The sequence below is a fragment of the Thalia democratica genome, chromosome 7, assembly GCF_965202585.1.
Source record: "Thalia democratica chromosome 7, ktThaDemo2.hap1.1, whole genome shotgun sequence".
Taxonomy (NCBI): Eukaryota; Metazoa; Chordata; class Thaliacea; order Salpida; family Salpidae; genus Thalia; species Thalia democratica.
The window spans coordinates 56,889,919-56,913,812 of record NC_139171.1 but is presented as its reverse complement, the minus strand read 5'-3'; the positions used below and the strand labels follow the sequence as shown (position 1 = coordinate 56,913,812).

At 26.9% G+C, this 23,894-nt stretch overlaps 1 protein-coding gene across 1 annotated transcript; it reads left to right on the top strand.

The window, feature by feature from the left end:
• The first annotated feature begins 282 nt into the window (after positions 1–282).
• On the top strand, positions 283–22,405 carry LOC145840539 (nephrocystin-3-like). Its single transcript, XM_082947832.1, has 28 exons — positions 283–491; positions 1,651–1,812; positions 2,907–3,050; positions 5,362–5,436; positions 5,981–6,080; positions 7,186–7,265; positions 7,840–7,961; positions 8,810–8,937; positions 9,357–9,489; positions 10,298–10,382; positions 10,482–10,625; positions 10,958–11,113; positions 12,094–12,194; positions 12,777–12,878; positions 13,116–13,293; positions 13,776–13,952; positions 14,223–14,305; positions 14,671–14,812; positions 15,266–15,418; positions 16,885–17,090; positions 17,400–17,571; positions 18,353–18,495; positions 18,773–18,938; positions 19,313–19,440; positions 19,706–19,870; positions 20,820–20,985; positions 21,325–21,470; positions 22,194–22,405. The coding sequence occupies exons 1-28, from the start codon at positions 324–326 to the stop codon at positions 22,267–22,269; spliced, it is 3,801 nt and encodes a 1,266-aa protein (XP_082803958.1). The 5' UTR covers positions 283–323; the 3' UTR covers positions 22,270–22,405.
• Positions 22,406–23,894: the final 1,489 nt, after the last annotated feature.

The window sequence follows — 23,894 nt, the reverse complement described above, 5'->3', positions numbered from 1 at the left end:
TGTACACAATATTATTTTTAACTCTTTTGAGGCCTTTGTAATAAATGTAACAACAAGTGCTATTTTATTTCAAACTATAAAGTTCTCAATACATTTTCATATTTTTTAATGTATAAAACCTAAGTGTTCTCTTATAAATTTTGTTCTTTTGTTTCAGCATTTTTCATGCAAACAAAATTAACTATACATTAATGCTACAAGAAACATTTTATAGTAAAAGTATTCAATGTTTACTAAAACTTTGGATAAAACTCACAAATAATTAAATCTTAGAATTAATGTTCAGTTTGTAATTGTACACAAGCAGCCTTGTGTAAGCTGCCATGGGAACGACGGTTTCTGTTTCTAAAAACGTTGAAGTCAACATTGCTGATGAGGCGCCTTCAGAGAGCAGCAAGAGGTCAATGAAGAGGCAGGACAACCAACCTTCTTCCAAGTTCAAAGACAATCAACCTTCTTCTAAATTCAAACCCCTGAAACTGAGGCCTAAGGTTTACTTGTTATTAAATCTTTATTTTCAATGTTTTTTATGTCATAACAATTACAAATAATTTCAAAAAACTAATAATATTTTTTATATATGAGAACTTAAAAAGTTATGGTTAACTTTATAAATAGTGTAAAAACATAACTTAATCTTTGAGAAACAGTCAGTTTTGTAAAAATTTCTAGTACGAAAGTATGGACTGCAATTCAATGTAAATATTTATTTTCAATGTGAATATTTGCTTAAATTTTGAAAAACTAAAAAAAAATTACTTTAAGGTTTTTTGTATTACAAATATCTTATGAGAAAATTAATAATTACACAATTTGACATTCATCAATCTTTTCATCATCAATCGAAGAATATTTAAAATTATAAAAAACAAAAATACAAAGAGATTTGTTTGAATAGCAAAGTAATTTTTTTTGAAAACAAAAAAAAACAATAATAAGTTAAGTTTTTTAACATTATTAATAAAGTTTCAGTAATATTTTAAGAAGTTTAGGTTAAATTAAAAAAAGATATTACCAAATCACCAACTTTGATTTCATGTATCTCAAAAGTTTTGTTAAAAACTAAAAAGTGTCAATATATAAGTTTGATATATCCAACTTAAGACCAACTTGTAAAATACAAAAAGTATAGTCTTAATTTTTGTTGGAAGAAAAAAAACTAGCTGTAGTTCTTAACTTTTGAAATTTTGTACTTATAAAACATTTTTTAAAGCAGATTTTACAGATTTAGTACATGAACATATTGAAAGTACTTAGTTTAAAAAATAAAGTTAAATTAGTTGAATTTAACCTTGTGTTCACTTTCATTATAGAAACTTTAAATTTCAAAGTTATTTCAATTAATTTTTTCTATTTAATTGGCTGAAGTTTTTACATTTTGAAATTCAATGATAAACAAAAAAGTAAAAAGATGTGTGAACAAAACTACAGTCTTGAAAATTTTTGCATATTGTTTTAAATAACTTAGATTATGTATTTTTCCATTTGCAATGGATAACTAATAGTAGCAGCACAGTACTCAATATCAGATCATTACTAAAAAGTCTTGAAAAAATGTCATTTGTAAGAGCTAAGCTACTATATATTTGCCTCATTTGTACTTTTTATTTAAAATAAAAAATATCTCAATTTAATACAATTAATTATCAGCACAGCGATGCCAACTTGTTTCCATCAACCAACCACCTGAGAGTTTCAACTTCTTTTGACCCCCACAACCTTCCACACCAAGCCTCACCAAACAAGGAAACTAACGATTATCAGCTGCAAAAAGTTGCCATGGATCAGGAAATTCAAAACTTGAAGAGAAAGGTTTGTTTGATTTTTTTATTATGTGATTTTTCTAGAAAAGTTTGTTTTATAAGTATCTATATATCTATTTTTTTATATGTGTCTGTTCCTAATTGCACAAAAAAAAGCCTTAATTTTTAACAATTTTAAAGAAAAACTTTTTTTAATATTATACTTATTATGTTTTTATAGAAAAAAATAGTTTTTGTTTACAATTTTAAATTATTCAGATTTTTCTATTTTATTTGTGCATTTAGGAACAGACACATATTAAACAAAAAACTAGATATATAGATACACATAGAATACATATATAACAAGCTTTTTTAGAATTACAAAAAATCTACCTGATAAATTTAATATGAGTTAAATTAAATTGACAACAATAAATAAGAATGACTACAAATTAAAACTATAACTGTTAAAATAGTTGAATTTATAGAACTATTAAACAATTTTTTGATGACAAAGCTTTTCCTTTTTTAAACTTTTGGTAAAATCTGTTTTTAGTTTTGTTTTTAAAACGTTTTATAAACAATTGTATTGGTTAACAAGTATTATTTTTTTAATATTACAACAGTTATTTAATACATTTAAACAAGTTTGAAAAGTACACTACGATTTTTATAAGAAATAGTTAGTTTATCAACATTAAACATTTTAAAATACAAGGGCATAGTTGGGGTAGGCTAATTTTTTTTACAACTCTATCTTATTTTGTAAAGTTTTAACTAGGCTACAAGTTGATTATAACAAATTTTTAATAATTATACTAATATTTGAGATAAAGGAGGTTTAATTTGGATAGTACCATAGGTTATTTATGGGAGGAGAAAACTAAATTGGTGAACAAATAAAATCATTTAAACCTATCTACCTACATTCTTTGAGATAAAAACCTCAATTTTTCAACAAACATTTCATTGTTTAAAAAATCTGTCCGATAAAATTTTATAATTCATTGTCATTTTTTTTCACAAAAAAAAAGACGTTACACTTGAAATTTAAAAAAAAAAGTTTTTTATTAGTTCATTCAGATAAAAAAAAAATATTTATTATCACATTAAATTAAAATTTTAATCTCATAACTTAACCAGCAACTTGTAAACACACAGGAGGAGAAATTGGAGACGGAGAACAGCAGACTGCGTGCCGAACTGCAAGCTCTGAACAAGCAGTGCGGAAGATTAAGAACAGAGAGAGACGCGGCACTAAGTAGCAGTCAGGAAGCCACGCAGCGCGCCACTGCTCTCGAGCAGGTTTGTTTGCATTTATTTTATACCTTTGTAATGTTTTTTGATAAGACCACTGAAAACTTTACTCTTGACAGGGTTGCCACACACTCAGGGAGCTCAGGGAACTCAGGGAATCTCAGGGAATTTTCAAACTGTAGAAAATCTTAGGGAAACTCAGGGAATCTCAGGGAAACTCAGGGAATTTTGGCATTTTTCTTTTAATTCAGGAAAACTCAGGGAAGTTTTGATTTTTTCTCTAAATTTCAGGGAAGTTTTTGAAAATCTCAGGGAAATTTTTTTCTAGATCTAGAATGAGGTTTAGTTAATCCAGTTTCAATATTTTGTTAAAAAGTAGTAGTTTTTATTATTTAAGTGGTTATTTAGAATTTTTTTAGCCTTGCGGCTAGTTCTTCAATATTCTTAGTATTAACATTGTAGTTTCTTTAAGTTTTAAATTTATATTTACTTAAGTAAAATCAAACAGTTTAGAGAAATGAAAGTTGTTGTTAACTATTCATTGAAAAGTTCTAATAAACTTTTTATTTTTAGTTACTTATGTAGTTTAAAAAACACTATGTTGTACTATTAGTTCTATTAGTTAAATAAGGAAGTAATATCAACTAATATGGGAGAGATGACAAAAAGGTCCCGAAGAATGATCAAAGATCATCTATATGCAAACAGTCTAGAACCAAGCACAGTTGAACTAAGTTCTGAATTGTTAAAATTTGTAAAATCTTCTAGGGCCCAATATTTGGCATATCTTGAGCCAAATAACAAGCGCTTTAAAACAAAAAACAGCGCTTTGCTAAATATGTTCCAAATAAAGGTGATGCTTTGAGCAAGTTAGGAGAACAAAAAAGTAAACTTACAAAGCAACTCAAATGTTTGAATGAAGACTATGACAAATATACTGCAGATGCCAACAAACAGTCTGATTTAGAAGCAATGAAAGAATTATTAGCGAGAGGAATAGCTGCTAAGGACAACGCAAATAAACTTGAAAATAAAATTAAAACTATTGATTTAAAAATTGCATACTCAAAAAAACAGTATTAAGATTTTTTTATTAGGTAATGTGAAATTGTTTTAAAATCAAAATTATGTTTTCAGTTATTTAAAATAGATTGTGTATGAACATCTAAAAGACATAAAAAAATTTTTTAATTTAGATTATTTTGTATCAGTTGTTAGATATAAGTTGTACTTTGATATGAGATATTTCTTTAGCTATTTCTTTAAACTTTCTTTTTGCAGGTTTTTTTTCAATAATGTTAAGCTTTCAAGTTTTATTTACTGCATTCAGAACAGTTGCTAGGAAAGACATACAAGTCATAATGAAGTTATTATGTATGCATTTAAGTGAGTTCTTCATGTGAAATTATTATTATAGTATAATTAATTTTTGTCAATTAAAATGTCAAACAAATTAAACTTTATTCTTTTATGTAGAAAGTTAAACTAACAAGTTTACACAAAGTTGTGCAAAAATTTAGTTTTTATTTTTTAATTGGTTTAAACCTTTTAAGATTGAGTTTTTGAAAACAGTTTTTTTCATAAATTTAATGCAGAAGCATACACATACAACCTTCCTTTTATTATTAAAGAAGAAAAATGAGAATGAGGTATTAATAATTTGTGTTAGAAGAGAAACATTTTTTTTTTAAGATTTGAAAAATACTCAGGGAAACTCAGGGAAATTTAAGGTTACTCAGGGAAATTTTTGGTCACTCAGGGAAGATTTTTTGGCTCAAAGAGTGGCAACCCTGTCTTGAGCAAATTTGTTGTAGTTTAGAATAAGGAGTTGTTAAAATCGACCATTCTAAATTGATTAAAAAGTAAGTTTTGAATTGGGTTTTTTTGAGAAAAAAATCTGGGAAAAACAAATTTTAAAAGGTTACACTAAAAAGTAGAAAACAGTTTTTGAGAAGCAAAGGTATAATAAGTCTTAAATCTTTTTTTATGTAACCAGTGGGCCATAGTTTACAGACCTCTCCCCTAAGCTCTTAACTTGGAGTGGCCAAAAGTTTTTATTGCAATGAGAATGCTACTGTAATCAGGATCTTCAAAATATTTTTATATCGAATTGTAGTCAAACTTAAGTAGTACATGAGAAAATTGCTACTTTGTAACAAATATAAAAACTACCTGTGCCCAAAAGTTCAGTCTACAACTCCTTACTAGTTTGCAAAACATACATAATCATCAAAACTTTCAAAAAACTGAGTACAATCGAGCAGTATTGACTGAAATCTCCACTACATTTTTTATAATAAATTTTATAACCTTTCAGTCTTAACACCTGGATTTTATTTTGATCATATAATTTTTTCAGGACAGAGAAAAAATTCAGCGTCAGTTTAAAATATTTCGTGAAAGTAAAGAAAGTGAACTTCAATCTTTGCTGCAGGTTTGTAGTTGTTCATTATATATAAGTTTTTGCATTCAACTACTAAAAAATAAAGCTATTTATACTAACAAATTTTTATACGTGTCATATACTTATCATTTTTTTTTGTTTTATTCAATGTTTTTGTAGTTCTTCGTTTACGTTAATTAAAAAATAAAGCTATTTAAACCTAACAATCTTTTTTTTTCAAATTTTAGTTTAAGATAAAACTGTTTTGTGAACCAAAAGTTTTAGAGCCCATTAACTTCTAACAAAAATATTGTCTAATTTTTAGACTGTTAAATAACGTTAATCTGTTATTTGAAATAAAAATGATTTTATAAAATTTTGTCAGTAACTACCTTTTTCAACTCTAATAAAGAATAGTTTATTGTTATTATAAAAAGTATTTTTGCTGTTGTGTACTATTTTTAAATTTTTTATATATCATCTATTAAAGTATTTCAGTAGTTTACTTTGAAGGTTAAAATTGGTTGAGTTTAAGTAAAATCGTGCACAAAGCAGTATATAGTGGGGGTTTTGTAATATTAATAAAAATTTAAAGTCGAAACGTCAACTAGAGAGCAATTTGCAAAGATTGGAAGCGCAGGGTGTTGCCATGATAGATGACCACAATTTCACCAACAACAATCAAGTCATTAATTGTTAGTTTATTTATTATAAGTAATTCACTAACAATAATCATATTATTAATTGTTAGTTTGTTTATTATAAATAATTCACTAACAATAATCAAGTTATTAATTGTTAGTTTATTTAACATACAAATTTTACCAATAATAATCAAGTTATAAGTGTTAGTTTGTTTATTATAAAAATTCCACCAATAATAATAAAGTTATTAATTGTTAGTTTAATTAACATAAAAATTTCACTAACAATAATCAGTTTATTAATTGTTACAATAACCAGGTTATTTATTGTTAGTTTGCCTCAAAATGTTTTACTATTGAAATAGATATTTTTTGTTTATAGCTGCAAAAGAAATTTGGAAAGTATTTGAATAAAGTTATTATTATAGTTTATTGGTCAGCAAAAAAAAAAACGCCCATAATATTTGGTCTTAGGACCTGATGCACAAAGAACCTTTCGGTTATCGAGTCGCACACCACGGATACCTATTAAAGTCTTGTCCAGGACATTAATTAAAATAAATGATTACTGCTAAAATTGATTACCTTTAAAATAGTAATCAAAGTTTTTGAAATAATCTATAGGCATAATTTGTTAGTAATACTTTAAAACTACATTGATATGGGTAAGTGTCAGACAAAAGGTCACTTTTTCACGGGTTTAAACTTTTTTTATTTTAATTTATTTTTATTAATTTATTACATATATTTGTTTTTTATGACATTGTTACTCCTTACCCTTGGTCGGTAGTTTTTTTTATTATTATTGTTATTTTTATATTTTTTACTATCACTGTACCCCTAACCCTTACCCTTGAAAGGTTTTTTTCTTTTTCTTATTGACATTTTTGTTTGTTTCTTTTTTTATTATTATAGTTTTTTTACTTTCATGCAAAATTGACACTTTATGCAAAAGTGTCTTCGTGTAAAAGTGACCCGTCCAAATTTCAATAAATATTTTTAGTTATTTTTATAAGTAATTTATCAATTATTTTTTTTACCTTTTAACTACAATACTTTTTTTGTAAACTGCTATTCTTTACAAAAATTTATCCATTAATTAAAAGTTTTTCTCTAAAACGTTTAATACACAATATTTTTATATTAATTATTACAGTGGATTCAGCAAGCGAGTGGTGGGCATCAGCTGAAAGTGACGTCACAATACTTTTTAACAACGACAACTATGACGATCAGGTTGGTTTAAAAGAAATAAGTATTATTTTTAATTTTATCTTTTTATGATTAAAACAATTATCAAACCTTAAGCTAATATTTAATACATGTTTTTATTTTCATCAATGCTTAATAATAAATTGACATTTTCTAATAGATCAGTGTTTTTTGAAATTTGCGTTTGTAGTTTGAAAAAATTTTCTTTTTTATTTAAAATAAATTATATTAAAAAGATGTGTAAGTTATTTCAATGCTATTTGCAAGCTTTCACTTAGTAAACTAATGTGCTATAAAGTGCTAAACACATTTGAGGTTCATTTAGTTTTGCTTATGTAGAAATATATATATATATATATATAACAATGTGTTTTGCACAGGGTTCTTTTTTATGAATAATACAATCTATTAACTGTACAATGTACATCATTTATTAATGAAATGTTTATAAAAGAAATTAAAATAACAGTGCATTGTACTTACTTTTAGTTTTAAGAAATAAGGTTTAATTTCAATTACAAAGCTATTTTGTAGCTGATATTTGTAAGTTAATGTTAAATTAATAAGCATAGTTACTAATGTATAAATTTTCAAACAGAAGTCATCTGTTGCAAGTGTTGAAGATCTATCAAATGAAAACTGGAAAAGTTCAAACTCTAGTTTTCTGAACATCTTGCCAGTTAACAGTGGTTTCGAAGAAACTAACCAAAACACATTCAGGTTGATATATGTATTTAATTTTATTATTACTTTACTCTTTTTTAAATTATAATTCTCAATATTGTGTTTTATTAAAAAAAAATCTTTAGATATTAAGATATATAGTTTTTTAATGATAATCTAAAGCATTTAAAATGCTTTATCTTAATTGTCAATTGTGCATAAGGTTTAATACTTTTTTTTACAAAACTTAACTTTTGCTTATATTTGATAGCTTAGAATATATAATGTAAAAAACGTTTTATACAATTAAAGAACTTTCAGTTAACTTCTGAAATATAACCAGTTTTGTGAAAGAAGCTGTATAAACGTATGAAATTTAAAAATTTCAAAGCTATTTTAATTTTTTTTTGAACTTCACCTTTCCATAAGGATCCTATCCAATCAAACTTTGTCCCCTCATTTCTCAAAAAATAAATTTAATTTTAATAAACATTAAAAAGCAACTATTAGCTAAGTGTAGATCTTTAAAGTAAAATCAACATGTAATAGAATACCCCCTATGCCCTTATTGATAAATAAAATTTGTGTGATCTGTAACTTTTTCTTGTAATTTTTTTTTGAACTTCACCTTTCCATAAGGATCCTATCCAATCAAACTTTGTCCCCTCATTTCTCAAAAAATAAATTTAATTTTAATAAACATTAAAAAGCAACTATTAGCTAAGTGTAGATCTTTAAAGTAAAATCAACATGTAATAGAATACCCCCTATGCCCTTATTGATAAATAAAATTTGTGTGATCTGTAAAATGATAGTAAGTGTTTTTGGTAATTTATTTATATAAAAAAAGTATTTTAAGTTTAAAGTGAAGCTTAAAGTTAAAAAATGTTAATTTTTTTTTTCAGAGTTTATATTTCCACTGTAAATGATTGCATAGAAGATTTTCAAAATTTTATGCAAAGTTCAGTTTTACAAGAAGTCAAAACTATATGCTCAAATGAGGGGTATCTGTTAGATATTGTACATTTCACCGGTTTGTTTTCATAAATTGAATTGTATAGTGTGCGCTATTAACACGACCATAAAAATAAATGACTGAAAATGATGCATTACTTAATCAGCATCATAGAATTTTGTAAAGTTAATTCTAAAAATGCTTTAAATTTAGTAGTCCTGTGTTTATCACAAAAATTAATTCAAGGAAATGTGTTAAAGTGAAAGTTTTAAAATATAAAATATTATTACTAGTATTAAATAGGCTGTAAAATATTTTCATTGTGCGACTAACACGATATAAATTTAAGTATTGTAGACATTCATATTTTAAGCATTCACTTACATATTTTTATTGTAAGACATGTTTTTGTGTAAACAGTTTTCTGTACAACGTACAAAAATTTTTCACGATAGCATTTTTTTAAAATAAGTTTTAAAACTAAATAACTTAATTAGACTCTGCTGACTACGAAATTGTTTGCAAAAATACAGAAGATCAATTAGTAAATATTGAAAAGGAAAAAGATATAAAATTTGCAATTTCAGTCTGTGATTTGTGTGTTTTTTATGTTGGATCTACATTAAACAAGTAATATTGATATATATTTTTTTTTTATATCAGTTTGTATAGCTGATTTTTAATTTATAAAAAATAAATATAACAACAAAAGTTTAGTTATGTACTATCAAACTTTTGTGTATTTATAAAATTAAATTTTTACCTTGAATATTTATTAACTTTTAATGTTTTTTAGTATATCCAGGGTTGGCACTTTACCTGGAAACCTGGAAAAACCTGGATTTTGATAATATAGGCAAAAAACTTAACATTTTTAACAAAAATCACTTAAAAACCAGGAAAAACCTGGAATTTTAAACAATTTTTACATGTCAAGTAAATAAGTTTCGATTTGACACAAAACATCTACCATATATTGTCATCATCAAATTTTTTTTATTAAAAAACTTATTTGAAGTAGCTCTACAATATTTGTTCAATGTTTTTATACTATTTAACATAGCTTTGCAACAACCTGGAGAAAAATTGCTAAAAGTCAGTGGCAACCCTGTATATCTATATAAGATGTTTAATACATCATTTTTCAATTGTTATATAGCGCTATCTAAATAATCTTTTAGCATAATTATAAAAATCACATAATTACATATACTTAAAATTTGTTTTAGTTTGAAACGCGTTATTTAGTTTTGTTACATAAATTAATGATTCATTTGTTTTTTTATTTTAGTATGGTTATTAAATTGAAATTTAAAAAACTGTTTATACAAAAAATAAAAGAAAGTTAAACTTTTTTTCACCTGTTAACTTTTAACTAGTCTCACAAACTTATTCTGTAATAGATTTTCAGTTTTTTTTAAGTGGTTATTTTCTACAGCTTTACTCACACTGAGTTTTCACAAGGTTTTACCAACAACAAAAACAAAGAATCTGTATTTTTCTGCATTAAGCATCAAAGCACTGTGAGTTTTGTTTTCTAAATTTATACATTATTATTTTAATTTTTTCAAAAAAAAAAATTTACTTTTAAAACTTAAACATTGAAAATAACTAATTTAAAGAACTCCTACCCGCACGATAAATCCTGTGTAAGATTGAGATCTCAGATCAAAGAAGAGTGCTCCACAAAGAACCAGATATTTTACAATTCCTCAGAAGAGTCCAACGAATTTCTACTGCAACAAATTGTTAAAGCATTAAGGCTTGTTAGTATTTATTGTGTAATGAAAATATGTAACTTTTTATCTAATTATATGAACGTTTACTCTTTTGTTTTAATCTTTTTCTTATTAGTTAATTTAAGTTTTGATATTTTATACAATAAAAACAATACAGTATTAGTTAATATATTGATCCTGTTTTAGTTATTTTAAACAATTAAAGTTTATATTTTAAACATTCAAGGTTTTTTGTTTGAATTTGTTTTTATTTTTTCTTATGCTTCAATTAAACTTTAACAATTGAAGTGAACGTATAGAAAGTTAGAAGACAACCTACTCTCATATTTTAGTTTATAAATGTTTTTATTTTCACACAGACGTTTGGAATGAAGATATCAATAGAAAACGAACAGGCCATGTTGAATGAAGAAGCCAACATAACGTGTTTGGACGAATCGTGCATAGACGATAACTTCATGTACCATCAGGAAAGTGTTTACAAGCATCACAACACCATCGTCGGTTTTGAAAAGGTTTCAATTGTTGAATATTGAACAAATACATGATGTAATTATCATGTGCGGTTTCCAACTGTTTGCGTAGTAACTTGTTTGATTTAGAAGTTCATTAGACTTTAATTCGTTAGTGGACAAATTTATACTCTTAAAGGCCTTTAACACTTTCATTATAGTATTAAGACTTATTTTAAAAAACTCATACCAGTTCTGACTATTTAATTTTTTTTTAAACTTAGACTTGCTAAGGATACTTTTAACTTAGAAAACATTTAGATTAGGTCAGTGTTGTTCATAGTAACTTGTTTGAATTTTATAGTATTTTATAGACTTCTTTTTTTATCAAGAAGTTGCTGCTTTCTTAGGCCTTTGAGATTTTTTGTTAATATTGTTACTTGTTTCAAAAATTTTATACCAACCATGACTACTTTATAAATTTTAGGAGCTTAGGCCAGTTGAGGATACTTTTAACCTAAACAACTAGATTGATTAATTTTTTTCTTTACTAGTTTGTACTGTTTTAAATTTATTCCAAGTCTTGTAGCTTGTTATAGAAAAGCTTATATGTTTTTGCACGACTAAGATAACAACTTTTTATATTAAAATTACAAACCTAATATGAATCTAGCTTGTGGTTGCAGTAACCTTATCTAAACTTGTCAGTTTGTTTGTTCAATGAGGTTTCAAGTGCTTTCAAAATAGATACAAGCCTTTTTTCATTATCAACAGGACTTTGACATTTATACATTGCAACTTTTTCAAGTATTTTAATCAGGGTTTCCCGCAGTGGGAATTTTTTGCTACCAGGGGTACTACTAACTTGTATAGGGGGTAAAAACTAAGTGGAAGATTAATTAGTAAAGGAAAACGGTATGAATAATTTTTATTTTCTGCCAGTTAGGCCGTAATTAAAATGAGTTTGGGAAAAAATGATTTAAATACACAACCTTTACAACTTTTTTCAGTAAACAAACCAATTTAAACAAACATTTTAACAGTGCTACAGTCGTTTGGACGAGGTGATAACTTCCCCTGGTCCGGTACCACCATTACTCGTGAGTGGGAGTGGTGGGTCCGGAAAGACCATGCTGCTCACCAGGTATGTAAATAATTGTTGACTTTCATTCAAATATCAATATTTTGCTATCGACTTCAGTTTTTTAACAATATCCAATTTTTTTAATCGACTCCGCGTCTTTTATTGTAAAAAACGTTGTTTTTTAGCTACAGGGTTGCCACTTTACTTGGAAACTTTACCTGGAATTTGAGAAATTTTGATTAAAACCTTGAATTTTAACAATTTTCACATGTTCAGTAGTAAAATTTTGATTTGACTCATAAAATCTATTATATATTTAAAAAAATTTGTCATCATCGAAATTTTTTTATTAAAATCCATATTTAAAGTAGCTATACAGTATCTTATCATGTTTTTATACTATTTAAAACAGTTTCTTATCTTATACTTAACTTTAAACTAAGAATAGACCCAAAAATGTATACTTTTAAAAACCTGGAAGAAATTTGGAAAACCTGGAAAAATTTTTGAAAAAACGAGTGGTAACCCTGTAGCTAGATCTTTAAGAATTTAAATGATCTAAGTTTTTTATAATATAATAATAGAGTTCTATGTATCACATTTTGTTGAAAGTTATTGTATATAAATATTTATATATACCAGCTGGGTCGAGCGTTTGATGAGCAACAGACCGGAACTGATCGTGTTACGTCACTGCGTAACCGGAAGTAAATCTGCGGACGCCGAACCCGTCACGATACTCAGGTGTGACGTAATAAAAGTTACCTCATAGAATATTAAAAAAAGAATGTTTTGATATACAAAAATACTTAGGAATTAAATAAGTGATTTCAACGTACAATTTATTTATAAAAAACTTATCATACTTGAATGTAAAATGTGCGGTTCATTTGATGACCTTAAGCAACAAGGCAGTAAAAAACCCAAGTCTTTTTCAAACAAGATAAAAAACTATACTTTTAATGATTATAATATTCACAGAAACTTGTTGTCACAATTGTTACGTCACCTTCCGTGCGGGTGCGTGCCACCGTTGCAGTCTTTCAGCAGCTATGACGTCACAAAGCTTAAGGAAACGCTTCCCAGCTGGTTGGAGCAGTTATCCGCCAGACTGGATAATCGAATCGTGCTCGTCATAGACTCCCTGGACCTTGTTAAGGTTTGATTGGTATTAAAATAAATTTTACAGATTAATATCACGGTGGTTGTTTTTAAAAAAATCAGTTAGTTCTTTTTTCAGTAATTGAAAAACATTATAAGCTTTAATTTAAATAATTGTTTATGTAAGATTGATAAGCTTTTTCAAAATAAAATTTATTGATTAAAAATTACATCAAAACTTTATACTAAACTTTATATGACCACGCTGAAATTAGATTAAATAGTTTTCTAGTCAATTTATTGTTTATTTTTCTCACTAAGAATCTTTATACTAATCTAAAAAGTTACAGCGAAAACTTCCAACTTATTTTGAAAATTAAGGCCACTTAGAAAATTATTTAAACAAGCAACCTCAATAAATTATATAAACGTAATAAAAACAATAACAAATTTAAAGAATCAATCAAAGTTTATCACAACAACGCCAGCCCTTAACACATTAAATTAATAAATAACAACAACTGTAAAATAATGTATCAGGACGCATCACTGTACTTCCAGTGGTTGTTGGACCCGCTGCACGTCCACGTTCGCGTCATAATATCCGTCCAAGCTGACAACTGCGTGGAAATCTGGCGGAACTGGCCCACACTTCACCTCGAACCACTGTCCGTTGCCAGTGTCAAGCAACTGAGTGGTGACATACCCGGTAGCATGGTGAGTTAAATAAAATGTGCATGAGACTTTTTGAGTTTAGACAAAGTTGTTTTAATAAAAATGTTATTTTTATGACTTTGTTTTAGTCTGAACCCTGCACAACTTTTGTCTTTTTTCTAACTAAAGTATTCTTCTGTGTGAACTTACCTAAATTTTATGTGTTTTAAAACTCAGTTATGTTGGAGCAATACTGGAATTGTTTTTTTTATAAAATTATAAGTAGTTTAATGGTTAGAAATTGTCCATACATGATTATAAAATTATTAACAGGCAAGTGAACTAACTTCACATTGTAGAACATCATCAACTTTTCATCCATTGTACGTTTCACTGCTCTGCTCTATTGCCGAGAAGTTTGTTTATATTGCTTACCATAACAATTACTATATTAAAGTTTTCATTCTCTTTAGTAGCTCTATGATAAAAAACATAAGCTTGTTTATAAAAAATAAAAGCTTGTTTATATTTTTTAAAGACACTGTTTTATATTTGCATATTATAAAGCTTTGAATACATCTTATTAAGTAGTTTTCTGTCTTTTAAGGACTTTAAAAAACTTAAAAATTTTAAATATACTAACATATTTAAGCTGTTTAGGTTGCCGATGTAAAATTATCTTAGCAAAGTTAAATCAGTTTTTCTTAATAAAAGTTTTTTTTTTCGTAAAATAATTTTTAATTTGTTCAAAGATTTATAAGTTAGATACTTTTTTGACCAGCACACACGAAGACGAAATAAGTTTATGGAATTCAGCAATCAAAACAAGGGATTTAGTTGAACTTTACAAATTATTATTGAAATATGTAGAAGGTTGTTGCGATAGTAGAAAAACAAAAACCCAACTCAAGCTTATTATACAAGTAATTTTCATTGTCATTTATATGTTTCATATATCTTTATTTTTTTACTTGTTCTACTAGACATTTTGCTTTTGTTTTTTACAGCTTCAGTGTTATTGTTGTAAGTTTTCTCTTAAAACTTTACACTTACTTAAACTTAATTGATTTTACTTAAAGTTTTTCTAATGTTTATAACAATAAAAAACCGTTTTTTTAGTTTAAATAAAGTCGGTATAACTTACTCAGAGTTCATTTAAGTTTTAAATTAGACAAAGTTTTATCTAGGACACTACTAGTGAAGTTTCTAAAATATGGAATTTTTTTAAAAATATATCAATGAAAAAAAAATTTCCAAGCATTAAGTTGAATAGCACTGTATAATTAAATTAAATTAAATTAGTATTCACTGTTTGGTTTAGTTTTCGTTATTAAAAGTCCGCAATAACTTGATTTTTATTAAACTTATTAAAACAGTTGGTTGTTTGTTCGAGGGACGGGCTTACCGGCGACGAATTACTAAATCTAGCTGTTTGCACCTGGTCTGATTTCTACTTGCACATGAGAAAACTCGTGCAATTCAAAATACTGAAGCTGCAAAGTGGGCTGTACAAGTGTCACAATTCCGAAGTGAGTTAAATTAAATGAGTTTTTGTTGGTAGTTGAACGAATCAATGTGTTTATACAATTAGTAGTAAATAAATGATTAAGTGTTCTTGTTAACATGTATATGACTTTTAATGTGTCAAATTAAGTTTGAAACCACTAACTAAGATATTAGTTTTCAACTTAATTAGTGTTAACAATTTTCCTGTTCGTAAATAAGCACAAGATAAAAACAATAATAAAAGTACAAGTTAAATATTTGATTTATAACCTGGTTTCAGCGGGAAAAATTCTGGCCTTGTAAATTTTTAATAAGTAGTAAAATGCACTGAGCAATGATGTTTATGTAATTAAAATTATAGGTTTAATAAGGTCAAAGTTTTTCCCACTGAAACCTGGAAATAAATAGAAATTGCACGTTTATCATTATTTAACTAAGCTGTTTACTATACAGTAAATTGAGATTTTTTTCACTTAAGACAAATAACTGTATGTGTATAAGACTCCAGAATTATTAATACTATTATTGAAGTTTATTCTTAAACGAAGGACTTAGCCACTTAGACTGAAAGACACTAACATAAAAAGAAAAAAAAAACAAATTACAGTGTTAAAACAAACATAAAACTCATACAAGGCACAAACTGAAAAAACTAAAACTTTCACAACCAAAATACAACGATTCCAAAGTCACCAATCTCCAATTATACATTCCAAAAACAATTAATCTTTAAAACAAGTATCTCTTGTCAAAATTCTTCAGAACCTGGCTCGAAGCTCTAGGAACCATCTTGAAGACCACTTTTCATCAAACAAGAACTTTCAAAACGGCATTTATTTTTAACTTTAGACAGAAATCTTCATCTTGCAGAACATTGGTCTCAACAACTATTCGCCATTCATTATTTTTTCAAAGTTTTACCACGGCAGATTCAGTCAAAAATCACTTCAAAGATTAGCAGCAACAATTCACAAATATAGCTTACGAATCAACTGAGCATCCAATAATTTTAGAATATAAAGCCCCAAGCAAATTAACAATAGACGGGCAAAAAATCAAAATTAAAAAGTACTTAAGATCTATAAGGGGAAGGTGTTGCTTACAAATCAAACTACCAACAAACTAGATACCACAAACTAAATCAATGGTTAAAGAGATGAACAAAACTAATTACTTATAAATTTTACTGGTAAATATTTTATTTAAATCAAATTTTTTTAAGTCTAAACGAAAACAACTTTAATACGAAACTACTTTAAAAATAAGTTACCAGCAAAAATATTAAGTTTATTTAGTTTTACCTTACTTAGTTAATACTTACCTATCCGGATGCTTTTTTGATACTAGTAATAATTATTCTTATCTTGTTCTTTTATGTTTTTTTTAGCAAGAGTTAGTATGCCTAATTGTTCCTTTAAACAAGACATTGTTTGTATAATGTTTCGAGTTTCGTATGTAATGAAAACACAAGTTTAAACTAAACTCGTAGATACTGACGATTTTGTACAATTATTACGTCACTAACAAATCAACCGAGAAGAAGCTGATGGTTTCTATGGCAACCTACTACAAGGGAATTCCCCAGCAACCCAGGAGGTGCCACATGTTACCATGGTTACTGCACAAGCTGGACGACAGAGATGCTCTTTATGACGTTATATACGATCCGAAACTGCTGCATATCATGTGCAACAGGTACGATTTACTTTGACTGAGTTTGATTGTGGAAATGTACATTTCAAGTTTAATTTAATAAATAAATTCAAAAGCTAGTGGTATACAAAAAATCTCATTAATAACTCAAAGAAATCAAAGTTCTTTAGTTTAGTAAATCACAATATATGTTATAGATATATTTAAATTTATTTTGCAAAATATTTTTGTTTTTAACTCTTTTAAAATATTATGTAGTCACAACTGCAGGTCTTTTACTTTAATCTTATAGTTTTTTAATAAATACTAATACCAAAAGTAAAACACTAAAATAAATCGTATATCCGTCAGAGGGCGCCTGCACGAGCTGGTGCTGTACCTGAACTTCCTGAACGAGGAGAAGTTGTCGACGTGGAAGGTGTACTACGACCTGATTTGCGACCTTCAGGTCGACATGAGGGTTGTTGCCGACCTGTTCACCTCCCTCGCCAGGTTCTGCTGTGAACTGGGACTTTATGAAGAAGTTTGTGCTTTGAATATTTGTATTGTTTTAAATAAAAAAGTTATTTTTATTTATCAAAAAAATCTACAAATTTATTAGTAAACGTTATATTGCCTAAAGTACTTTCAAAATCTTCTTCAGTAGACAATTAGTAGTTAGGGTTCTAATTGTCTACTGAAGAAGATTTTGAAAGTACTTTAGGCAATATAACGTTTACTAATAAATTTGTAGATTTTTTTGATAAATAAAAATAACTTTTTTATTTAAAACGATCGATAAAGGCAAAAAAATCACAAAGAACTTCACACAACCAAGGGAAGATTTGAGGCACTTAAAACTAAAATATTCTTACTGAATATTTGTATTGGAAATAAATTTTAATAACTTTGTATTTGTTTGTACTTTGAAATTAATGTTAGAAATATTTTTTAGTAAATATACGAAATTACTTTATAAAATAAATTACTATATTATACTTAATTTAAGTATAAGTATAAACATAACCTTGTTATTAATAAGTAGTTTAAGTGTGAAAGTTTTGCTTATGAGGAAGTTTGTAATTGAAACAAGATTAAAAGCAATGCAAAAACTTGTTTTCGATAATTTCTTAAGCTTATTATGTAAATTGTTTTTAATGCACAGTAAAGTTTTGAATCACTTGTAAACGAATGTTAAGTTTAGGCATGATTAAAAACATAAAAGTAACAAAAGCACAAAATAATTAATTTAATTTCATACTTATGGTTACAATACATAAAAATTTATACAAATATACACTTAAACAAAGTTCTATTCAATGCAGGCGGTACAATCACTGCAGAAGTCGCTGGAGATCCGAGAGATCCACTTGGACCCCGATCATCCGTCGGTAGCCGACTCGTTACACTACCTCGCTCAAACTTACGCTCAGTGGGGAAAAGTTAACACCGCCGAACCTCTATTCCGGTTGGTGTTATCAAACAGTCATAAATAAACTAGATATTAATTTTTCTCCTTGGTAAATGCCTCTTAATTTTACCTTTATAAAATAGCATTTTATTAAGTTTTAAAGAAAATAGTTGTTTTACTCTTAATGTTTTTTCATGCTACTTTTTAGTACTTTATCTGAATGTCAAGTAGTAGTACATATAGATGATTTACTTGTTTATCTGAGAAAATTAATGAGTAAAAAACAAAAACTTGACTGTAATTATTTTATTTATAAGTAATTTTATAACTCCAGCAACGCATTGGAGTTAGTTGAAACGACGGTGGGTAGAAAACACATGAGATGCGCCCAAGAACTCGCCTCGATTATCCGGCTGTACGCTAAATCGGATAACAAGAACATCGATGCAGTGAGAAGCAGAATGGTGAAAATTATACAGAAAAACAACAACATCACTCCGGTTTGTTGTTTCGTTTGATTGTTTAAATAATTTTGTGCAAAGTAACTAGTTACTGGTAAAAACTAGAACTGTTTTTCAAACACATTTGAAGCAGGATTCTCAAACTTTAAAAATCAATTTCAGATATTTATTGTTCGCTAGTTGATGATTAAAATTTTGTTAATTGATTTTAGTAAATAATCAAACAATATAACTTTACAAGGTTTGATAAAATAGTGATTTGTTAGTCATACAACGTAAGTTTGAACCCTTTAACTTTTCATATCGACCTCATAGTATCTCAGGTCTTTTCCTTTCCTTACTTATTGATTTATAAGATTATTTTATTTTTTTTTTAACGAAAAGTTGATAGTAATATATTTATTCTTCAACAGCGTCAGTTCGAGCTGATTAGGAAACGATCCTTGACATTAGAAGAACTGACAGTTGGTGAAGACAGTTTGGAAGTTGCTAAAAATCTCAATAACCTCGCCTTGCTAAACTACACGCAGAAAAATTACAAGTGAATTTTCATATAACTACACAACCTTTGTGTTATTATCTTTTATTTTTATTTAAGTTGAAATTTTTCTTAGTTTAAAGAAGATCTCTTTTATTTAAAAAGGTTTGCTGCATAAAACAATGTGTAAATAACTGCAGGTGACTAATCAGTACTTTATCAAGCATAAACAACTCCATTTAAATTAGAAATTTACCACACTCTGTGTAGAATCGTGTTGCATAAAAATTGATAAAAACCAGCTTATCAAATTTAATCATTCCCACAGGAACGCGGGCTCGTTCTTCCTCCGTTCGCTCGAGATGCGGGAGAAGTTGCTGGGCGATAATGACGTCACAATAGCGCAAAACTACTACAATCTGGCGTTGGTGGACGCCAAGACGAACAACCTGGATTCTGCTTGTCGGTACATGCAGAAATCGCTAGACATCAGGTAGGAGTTTTTTACATTTTTTACTTGTATAAATAGTTGGTAAATTGATTTAGTTGTTGTGCTTATAAGTCACGTTTATAAAACTTAAATTTGCAGAAACTACTAGATATCAGGGGGAAAGTTTTGTATATTTTTACTTAAGTAAATACTTGGTAAATTAATTTGTTTGTTGTGCTTATAAGTCACCTAAATAAAACTTAAATTTGCAGAAGATATTATGTTGGGGTTTCATAGTTTTTTAAAACAAAATTTAAGAACTTAAATATTGGTGATCACGTTAAGATTTATAAGTTCTTTGAATAAAATTTTTGTATAGTCATCTAGTTTCGCAAAAACCACTAGATATCAAGTTTAATTTTTATGTGAATTATCATCATTTGAGTAAACTAACAATAAATATTTATTGTTCTTGGGTCACGTTTTAAAAGCCCCAGTTGTTTGATATAAATACGATTATCTTGTAAACGATATTTAACAAAACTAAGTTTTACTTATTTAATGATCATTACTATTGTTGTTTAACTTTTGTTACAATTGTTTTTTTTATGGTTTAAGAAGTTTTTAGTTTTTTTTGTTGAGTATTTTAATTAGCAGGATATGTAGAATGAAGAAGATAACTGAAATGTGCTACATTCAATTGTACTGATACCATTTAAAACTGTCACAATTATATACACCAAAAACTTCTGAAAAATATTTTTTCAATTTAATATAAATTGCAGAAGAGTTGGACAGTTTATATTAATGTAATTATTTTTTAATTTTTCTTAAACAAAAAGTGACTATCTATTATTCCTTTATTTTTTTCTTTTATTAGATTTGTACAGATAAATTAACGAAAACGATGTAAAATTACTTTTAAAATTATATGCTTAATTGTTTCCTGTTTATGCATAACCAATTATCACTTGTATACTAATTGCTTGTTATCAACTTTTATCATCATCAGAAAGCAAAAAGATGACAATGACGTCGTAGTTTCAACAATGAAGGGACTGGCGTTTCTCCACAAAAAACTCAACAAAAAATCTAAAGCATTGGATGTTTACAGAGAGATAGTTGGAATTCAGAAGGAAATATCTGGAGAAAACAGTCCCATGTACGCTGACACACTTGTTAGTAACAAATTATATATATATCTAAAAATTAAGGTTGGAATCACTTGCTAAACTTGTTATTATTTTTAAAGTAAGTAACTATAATTAACTATTATAATATATATATCAATATTTTTTAGTGTTTTACTAAAAGTCTGGAAAAGCTTAACTCGAGATCAAGTATTGAACATTAAAAAAATCAAAGTTTTTGAACAGCAATTATTAACCAACTTGAATTTCAATACTGATTGATGTTGAAAATAATATTGTTATTACTCAATTGAAGCCTGAAACATGACACTTATTAAAATAAAACTCAATAAAACTTTTTAATCAAAACTTGTCTTTGTTTTCCAGCTGAACCTGGCAGTGTGCGAGTGTGAGTGCGGGAACTTGGACAAGTCGCTTCCGATATACCAGCAGTGTTTGGAGATATACAAGCGAGTGTACGGGGAAGACAGCCAGCAAGCCAACAGGGCTCTCAGAAACATCGCCCTACTGTTGTGAGTTGATAACTATGCAAAATAAATACCTGAAAATGATGATTTTACAAAAATAATGATAATGTTAAAATGAACTTTAAAGTTATCCAAATTATCATAAGTAAAAGAAAGCTTTGTTTGCAATCCACAAATTTGTTTGAGCTCCAAAAGAGTTTTACCTGAGCTGCAAGTCTAACATAGTTCATTATTAAAAAGTTTGTACTATAATGAATGTAGGAATAAGTCTTTAAAATAAAACAGCACTGCAAATTACAAATATCGCGCTACTAATGTGAGTTGTGTATTTGTTGCTGCAGAAAAAAAAAAGATTATAATGAAAAATTAAATCAGAATAAAGTGTATAAAATGCTGATGTTACGATGTATAAAAAGTTTCGTATCTATTATAAGTACAAATAAAAGTTGGAGTTACAATTTTATTCAGTCTTTAAAAAAATAATCATGCCATTAGAATGTTTTGTTTTAGTTTTATAACTTTTTATTTTTGTTAATTATCATGTAACAGTGTATAAATTTTTTAGATACTTTTTATATAATTTAAAGTCAATAATAAGTTATTTTAAATTTTTTCCCGGTGTAGAACTTTTTACGTACTTTATAAATACTAATACTTTTATAATATTTATCTTATCGCAGTTAATTTAAGTTTGTTAAAAAGCCACTTGATTCACAGGTTAGTTTCGAAAATAAATTATTAAACATAAAAATATAACTAAATTTTCAGGTATCAGAAAGGTGAACACAATAAAGCAGCTTTGGCGTACAAAAGAAGCCAGCATGAAAGTAAAATTACTTCTTAAAATTTGTTTGTTTAAAATACAATCAGATTTTTATTAGATAATCATGAGCATTCTAATACCCACTTCAAACAACATAAACAAATGTCAATGAAAGCACATTTGATGTAGACAATTTATATTTTTATGCCTATATTTTCAAAATCACTACTTCTTATTTGTTATATTTTTAGTTTAATTACTGTTTTCTATTTATGTACTTTTTTTCAATATTAGTGACACAAAAACTCAAATGAAGTGGCTACCTTAATAATTTTATTTCTATCTCTGATTTTTAATACTTTTTTGACTGCAAATTTTAGTCTGTTTTAAAAAATCATAGTTATTTTGCAGTTTTTTTTATATAATACTTTTATGCATCATTTTAGATTTTTTATGTTTTTATCAAGTTTTTAATAGTGTCTTATCAAATTGGTGCTTTACATTTAAGTCATTATTGCATTATTGTTTAAAGCGTACTTTTAACACTACTGCCAAATAAAATACTAAATCAATATTTTTATTTAATAAGCAGAACATTTTAATTTAATGTTCGTATTTATTGAATTACAAGTGTTTAAATAATTATTTAAATTTATATCATATTTTAAAAAGAACATATATTTATTTATTTGATTATATAATAGACGAAATTTTTTTACTGCTGTTTCATATATGAGTTATTTCTACCTCATACAATCCTCAGAAATTCGTTAGTTTATTAACATGTTTTGCAAAATTTAGAATTTAAACTATTAAATAAAGTTTTTAATTTAACAAGCGAAATATAGTTGTTTAAAAGTTGTATTTATTGAATTAAAAAAGTTTAAATCATTATTTAAATTTCTATCATACTATAAGTAATACAACTATAAATAAAATAATCCTTATAACACTCAAAGTTGTAACAAACTCAACTATTTTTAAAATTTTAAGGTAAGTTATTAAAACTTATAACAGTTTGATTTAACTATTAATTAATATTTTTTAATGAACGACAAAAAAAAGCTCAAAGTTTGGTCCAAGGACCTGGTGCACGAAAAAACCTTTCGGTTATCGAGTCATACACCGGAACAGTTTAACGTAATATGTCCAGGTTAATAATAAGTAAATATTAAGCTTTAATTCTCTAAAATTAACACGTTGTTATCTAACTAATTATATCACACTTACTGCTTAATAATACTTTGATAAAATTAATTTTCTAACATCATTAAAAAAAAGTCTAATTAGAGTGTGGTTTTATGTATGATAAATATAGTTAAGCATAAATGTGAAGCTACAAACTAGTATTTCTACCTTTTAAGTTTTATTTATTGCCTAACTTTTCTGAAATTAAAAAAATGTTAGAATAATCATACCTGGTATTTAAAAGTTCTTTTGTTGACAACACTTGTCCTGGACATGACTTTAAACTGTATCCGGGTGTATGACTCGATAACCGAAAGGTCTTTTTGGTAATTAGGTCCTTGGACCAAATATTTGAGCGCTTTTTTTCTTTCAATAAAAAGATAGCACTAGATTATAAATTGCTGTAGTCTTAACTTCATTTTTTTAAATATCAAAAAATAGCTATCTGAACAGCTCGTATATTTCAAAAGCTTACGTTTAGTATATTATTTTAAGTAATAAGATAAGTATAAATAGTT

Excerpts from the sequence above, each read along its gene's own strand:
- LOC145840539 (XM_082947832.1), top strand. The coding sequence starts at position 324 with ATGGGAACGACGGTTTCTGTTTCTAAAAACGTTGAAGTCAACATTGCT. Across the intron at positions 10,383-10,481 it reads GCATTAAGCATCAAAGCACT|AACTCCTACCCGCACGATAA; the intron begins GTGAGTTTTGTT and ends ACTAATTTAAAG. Across the intron at positions 14,306-14,670 it reads CTCTGCTCTATTGCCGAGAA|CACACACGAAGACGAAATAA; the intron begins GTTTGTTTATAT and ends TTTTTTGACCAG.